This window comes from Fusarium subglutinans (genome assembly GCF_013396075.1).
Source record: "Fusarium subglutinans strain NRRL 66333 chromosome Unknown NRRL66333_c0000007, whole genome shotgun sequence".
NCBI classification, from domain to species: Eukaryota; Fungi; Ascomycota; class Sordariomycetes; order Hypocreales; family Nectriaceae; genus Fusarium; species Fusarium subglutinans.
The window spans coordinates 155,539-162,260 of record NW_023502070.1 but is presented as its reverse complement, the minus strand read 5'-3'; the positions used below and the strand labels follow the sequence as shown (position 1 = coordinate 162,260).

The following is a 6,722-nucleotide window of genomic DNA, read 5'->3' as shown; positions in this document are numbered from 1 at the left end:
TTCTAGTCGGAACGACAATGAGAGATTTTTTCTCTCCCAGCTCTCGCCTTACGATATACGGCAGATCAACTAACCCAGGCGATCGAATAAGATCAAACATAAGTTTCCTTACTTGGTAGTCTAATTCTCCAGCTTGCTAAACCCAACTAGAAGCGGCCCGAGTACTCAGATCGGCCCGGTGAGTTAGGCAAACATAATCCTCGAGTCTCGGTCTGCATATATCGAGCTAGGTGAGGCATAACTGGTAGAAAACTAAGGTTGTAGTTGCAGCAACAGTGACAAACTAGAACTGGGGATATGGCACCATAGTTGCTTGCTATCATAGAACTAAACTTACCGGCTGCAACCTATAATTAGTGTGATGTCAGGATGACTATTCGGAAACGCCTCGTTTGCTGCAGAGTTGATTCGATTGAGTAAATAAAGAGATTAGGAGGCATAGTTGAGGTGTTTTCTCTCCCACTCCAACTACTCGGAGTGCAGCCGGAGGGTGGATCGTCTATCAGCACATATCAAGGATAGGATGGCAAAGTCGCTCACATCATTAGTACAGCAGGTAAGGTACTCAAGGAACCGCAAAGCTACATCAAAACTTTCCGATGTCGCATCCTCGCGGCCGAACGTTGTTGTAGAATGCAACCAAAAGCCCATATTTGGCTTCGATATGGTTGGTGGTTGTACCGCATTATCTCTCAGTGTGCCTCACAAGGTTGGCGAGGCGTGGTTGAAAGTTGACCCAATTGGTATAGATGCAGCCGCAATCTTGCATCTGTAACAAAAAGTTACGGAAACATCCCGGGCGATAGTGATTAAACAGGATGTATAGTGGTTTTCTTTAGTAACCACTTCGAGGGGAAATTGCCTCTGGAATGGCTCGGGATATGTGATCGAGGTGCGTTATCTGAGCGTCAACGGTTGCATGCTGTGTAACAACAATCCATACCAGAGACCCCTGTTTCATAAAGCATTTGTCGCGTGTCCTCGAAGTGGCTATTTAGACATTAGCAAGAGACAGAAGGGTTTGTGGCTTCGGGTTGAACATAGATAGATATCTCGGTGGCCTCCATAGCGTAGCATTGGTCAAGAGTGAATTGTATGTTGTGCGCCACCAGATAACGGTTCCTCTTGGTAATACGAGGGGTCAGTACTCGAGAGACACTTGTCGTGCTACTAGCGTTTATCAGACATTCTGCATATAACGGTTCAAGGCAAGGGCGCCTAATTGCGTCAAGTCAACGCCCGCACGTTGCGGGATGGCAGGATAGGAAGTAACTGGTAGAAATCCTCAGTTTGTTTAGGCTCAGCTTGATTGGTTCTAGTACGTCTTTCGAGACAGCTCTCAATGATTATCTGTGCATGTTCCTGATACTCCCAGTCGAAGGGACTAGTCGAGGCAGCTTTGCAGCATTAGGAAGCCAATGAGGTTATACGCAAGAGATAGAGCAACCAACGTGGTATAAGTGGCGGTCTAGGAGAGACAGAACAAGAAGGAATAAAAAGCAAGTCCAAGACAATGATGAATTGCTTGCCAAGCTCAAGATTAGATCTAGACGCGGGAATATATGTTTTTTATCTCCCTTAATTGGCATGTCTTAGACAAAACATTTCGACTCAGACGATCGTCTATCAAAAGCCCCTGGACTCACTCGCAACGTCGATCAGCGATTCAACCTCCTCATCGCCCTTTGCTTCGCCATCAAACTCCTTGAGCCTCTTCACCCATCCACGTCTCTCATTCCTCTCAGGCTCACTTACTCATGGGAAATTCTGCAACCCACTTCACAATCTGATCAATGCCAGCCTCCTGGATGGCCTTGACCTCTGGCCAAATAGTACCAGCGTTTCGATACGTATCCGTACAGTGATTGCCCAAGGGATTCAAAAAGTGCTTGATGTGGGTGCTATTGCCGAGCACACCTCCAGGCCTTTGTGAAGAAGCAAATCCCGCTGCCCGCCAAGCATCATACAGACCATCAACCAAGACAGTCCTCTTCACATACGCAGAAGGGTCGCTCCAGCCTCCGTAGTGAGCGTTCCATGATTCTGTCGTCTTTCCCTTGGCCAGGCCGTAGGTCTCTCCATTAGGACCGGGAGGGAAATAACGCGCACATGTCTTCCTGAAGTACTCCCTGTTCACCAAGCGTGAGACGAGCGTCGGTGTACCCTCTGGTGAACCCGTCTGCCAGCACTCTTCAGGCTCGTTACAGAGGAGCCATTGGAATTGCAGCGTAGCCCCAATGCCTGGACTGGCCAATGTCTTGTTGGCGTAGACCAAGCTGTCAGCGTCACCAAAGTTGAAGCAGCCCGTGTTGTTCACCCCCTTCCAGGGACCTTGATCCTCACATTTTCCAGGGATGTAGACCTCTTTGGTCCAGCGGGCATATCCTTCCAGTGCCTTCTCCAGACCAACGCCCCCTGAGCCTGGGAGCTTAGACTTGTCTGTAACACCAACGGCATTCTCGACGTAGTCGCAGAACTCCCATGTATCGGGTATGCGTAAAGAAGCGCCCTGATAAGTCTGTGGTCCATAGTTGAGGAGGTTCATAAAATCATCGTTGTGTTTGAGATCAGGAGCCCCGAAGTCTTCCTTAATTTGCTGGATCTGATCTGCCGAGCCTATCGAGTGCATTAGTACCGTGGCGCTTTTCAATAGTTCGGCGCTATCTACCATTAAGCATCACATTGTCCAGATGTTCAATGACCTTCTCGACGTCTGCTGTACAGTTCTTGGGCAGATACGCTTTGGCAGCGTCAAAGTACCGCCAGTAGTCAGAGATCGCTTGCGGTGGTGCACTTGACACCCAGCTCGCCCAGAATGTGCCTGGAGACAGTTTCTGCGTGAACAAGACTCGATTTCCCTGTGCCGAGCATCCTGTGTGAACCCAGGGCACCTTTGCCGGCCTGGCACTATCGTTTTTCGCAAATGGTAGTTTGACATTTTCAGCAAAGTACACCTTATCGCGCATCATCTGATCCTCAGTGTAGTACTTCAAATTCTCAGTTGTGAGTTGCTGATATGGCGACGATTGACCGAAATATCGGTCCTCAAGCAGCAGCATCACAGCTCCAATTCGTCTTGCAATCATGCCGCCAATGACATAGTCATCGTGCAACCAGAACTTCACCTGTTCTGCCTCATCATCGACGGGGGATATGAACACGACAGGGGGGTTGGTGCCATTCGCATAATTAAGACTGTACCAGTACCGTTGCTTGAAGGTGCCTCGAGAAGGTTCATCGTGATCGATCAGTTGGTCGAATGTACCCCCAATAACGCCCGTTGTGTCGTCATCCCGTTTGGCTAGACGAGATTTCGGTGAAGTTTCAAAGTGCGTTACTTGTCGCGGACTGAGTCCGTATGCTTGCTGAAGCAAGACGGCGGCGGTTACGACTATGCTGAAAAGACGCATCTTGAGTTGTTGTCTCGCAGAACGTGTTCGCCGGGACGAGAGCAGCCGGTAACGGCATTATATCCTCTTTTGAGCCGTACACAATATGTGTAGACCAGGGGATCTCAAGATTGGAGAACCGACATCCGGGCAGCCCGTGTCATTTGATTGCTGTCGTGTCATGTAAACTCAGTGTGTCGTATCGTATAAACTCTGTAGAGGAGAACAGGGCAATGAGCCTCTTTAGTAGGAAAGCATATATCCCGGCTATTCCGTAAAGAGCAAATCCCAGGGACTTCTACAACGATAGCCCTGTCCCTGTTGCTGAGAAAGTGGTATTCAACCCCTGTCGAACGGGATCTAATCGTCCTATCGTGATCAAATTCGGACAATCGCTTAACTCGCAGTTGAGATATCAACTCGGCATCACCAGACAGCACCAAGCAATACCAGGTTGGCTATTGGTGGATTAAAGGGAATATATAAATAGAGCCGAAGAGAGGAGTCGAATAGGTCTGAACTTCACCGTTCCCAGAACACATGTGAAGGGACCAGTTTACCGTGAACGCAAGCGTATGACGCGGCTAGAACCACGGTTGGGAAACATCGAATAGAGAGTTCATAGGTGTACATGGCTTATAGACAGACATTCAGCGATAAGCCATACCTGGCACATCGGCTCCGAACTCTGACCACCAGGACTCGAGTTACCAGGAGTGAGCTTTGTAGATAGTTCTGAAATTCGTCTCGCTGTTGAATTGGCCATATGGAAGCTTGTGTTGTTTTAGCCCAGTCCTGCATAACGGTGTCCAAAGGAGACCCATTGAATTTGTCCTGGAGGGACATTGCACAGCTGACTTGACAGGAGACTGTCAGTTGAGAGTATACGAAGTGAATACTTACCATGACTCTATGGCAGCTCCTTAAGACAAATAGGGAGCTCAAAACGGCATCATGAATCTCATCATCAAATCATGTGTTCGAAAACCTCTATCGTGAGAAGAGATAAGAATATGAACAAGTTTGATTCATTCGTGGCCCGATATGAGCTATACCAGGCAGGTATCATTACAAAATAAAACAGACCAAAAGGATACCACAGCAATAAAGGGAACCGATCGGTCTTCAAATGTCCACACCAGGCCGCAAGAGTTAATAGACCTCTGGCTTCAAGTCCAGGCCTTTTTACAACCTCGGGCAAAATAGAACCGATAAATAGCTTTAGAGACCGTCGACCAAAGTCCTCTCCAAGATAGAAGAGCTATGTTCTCGTAGCAGACTATCTTTCTTGGGAAGATCTCGGTCAAGAAACTGTAGGTTTTCTGGCCCCTTCATTCGCCAGGCCATCCGCTCGCTGATTACCCAAATCACTGGCGTGTCCTTTCACCCACTGGAAAGTGGTTTTTGACCTGGCTGCATTCCGTTCTTTTATCCTTGCTAACACGTCGCGCACAATGTCCTTGTTCTTGACTTGCCCACCTGCCGCAGTCTTCCATTGATTCTTCTCCCAACCGGGGCCCCACTGTGTCACGCACTTGATGGAATACTGACTGTCAGACACAATCTCAACGTCCTGTGTTGAAGGCGCAATCTCTAGTGCCCGAAGTATCGCCATCAGTTCAGCACGCTGGTTAGTCTGAGTCTCGCCAGGAAGACGCTCCGCAAGATTACGCTCGTCATTGGGACCAAAGTAAACTCCAAGGCCAGCACGAGAGTCAGCCTGGCCGTTGGCAAGACTGCTGCCGTCGGTCCAAATCCTGAGTACATTTCTGTTATTTTCATGATCAGGCTCGGCGCGAGGTGCTGCTTTTGGTGCCGCTTTTGGTCTTGGTGCAGGCTCAGCCTTGAACTTCCTGGTGGAAGCTTCTACAGGTTCAAAAGCAGCCCCAGTGTACTCTTGCGATTTCCCAAGTGATATACCCAGTCGTCGGCAGGTTTCAGGGCTAGCGTTCTCTCTAATAAATTCCTCCGCGGCTTCTTGCGTACTGAACCTCTTGTGCTTGGGTCCAGCGACCTCTGTGACTTGCGGCTGGGCCTCATCCCAAGTATGATAGATACCTGGAACATGGCCTACAGCCACGGCATAGAACTTCGGGGGTTCGCTGTCCGCCGATGGGTTATCGTTACCCGCGACAAAGGCCCAGGCATGTTCTTTTGACAGGAATGACTTGACTAGATAATGGTCAATTCATCTTCTGTAACGGCCTAGATTTTTGCCTTTTACCAGGATCGTTACTCACATTTCGCACCTGGGAACCCTGTGGTTTGTGCTTGACATTCATCATAGGTCAAATAGACGCCAGGTTCCCTTCCCGTTCGGACAGCGTAGAATTTTGTAGCGTTTGCTGTCTTCTTCATCTTGGAAGATGAACCTGCCCCGAACCCACCACTGGGGGCGTTGCGCTTCTTAACCATATCGCCGTCGTGTTCGTCTGCGTAATCGGTGCTGCAACTGTCTTGCTCGAAAGCCCTGGCCGTGGGGGTAGTGAGGAGAAAGTTGAAAATCGATAGGTCAACAGGTCCTCTGCTCGCGGTAGGTGCAGATGCAGGTCGTCGCGAGGCGCTTATATATCTGCCGTAGTGGCCTGCTGGTTCCTTGACGGAGCTCGTGAAGCTACGGGTGGCCGTCAATGCAGCGTTAACTCCAACGCCAGGACTTTCGCGACAAACGACGGCACAAGAGGGAAATCGGCGGCCAACGAGTCATAGAAGATGCATGTTGATGGTCGAAATAGCAACAAACAGACAGGACTGCCCCTGCTTATCGATAATCTCGAAAGACCCACGGAGCTGGCGTGCTTCTTTACAAAGGCTAAGGTATGGGTTGTTTGGTTTGAAAGGTCCAAGGTGCAGGATGCAGGGTGCAGCACGGATACAAAGAGGGGCAGGTCCTGAAGCGCGTGGAGCAAGGGTCCATTGCACTCTTTTAGTAACGGAGGTGCATTACATCAATGAATGAATGCAAAGCTGACCAGGAGGCAGGCAATATTCCAGACAAGACAAAATTAACTGATACATCTTATGTTGCGTAAATAGAGCTAGCATGCTACAATGAGTTCCACGTCCGACTTCTTCCAATCCTTTCTCCTCCATGCCCAAGCTATTGTTACAAGACCAACGCCAATGTTTGTTAATCGACTCCTCACCTGGTATGTAAAGAGCTATCTAAACCCTTTGTTTGTTGTCCAGCCAATGCAACAGCTGTAAGTAAGTCCATAAAACGCACCCTGCCAGGCAGTGGTAGATAATCGTAATCATGTTATCGGCCTGGGTCATTGTGGTCCACAGGCAATATCGTGCGGCATGTAATACTCTATCATTACTCTTTGGGAG

General features: G+C 49.0%; 2 protein-coding genes across 2 annotated transcripts; both read right to left on the bottom strand.

The window, feature by feature from the left end:
- Window positions 1–1,747: 1,747 nt before the first annotated feature.
- FSUBG_1367 (serine protease) lies at window positions 1,748–3,410 on the bottom strand (the record flags this gene model as incomplete). Its single annotated transcript, XM_036678585.1, has 2 exons — window positions 1,748–2,616; window positions 2,669–3,410. 2 exons carry the CDS (start codon window positions 3,408–3,410, stop codon window positions 1,748–1,750), a joined length of 1,611 nt encoding a protein of 536 aa, XP_036543077.1.
- A 1,282-nt stretch (window positions 3,411–4,692) lies between these two features.
- FSUBG_1366 (ribonuclease H1) lies at window positions 4,693–6,665 on the bottom strand (the record flags this gene model as incomplete). Its single annotated transcript, XM_036678574.1, has 3 exons — window positions 4,693–5,561; window positions 5,630–6,003; window positions 6,616–6,665. 3 exons carry the CDS (start codon window positions 6,663–6,665, stop codon window positions 4,693–4,695), a joined length of 1,293 nt encoding a protein of 430 aa, XP_036543076.1.
- Between the last annotated feature and the right edge of the window lie 57 nt (window positions 6,666–6,722).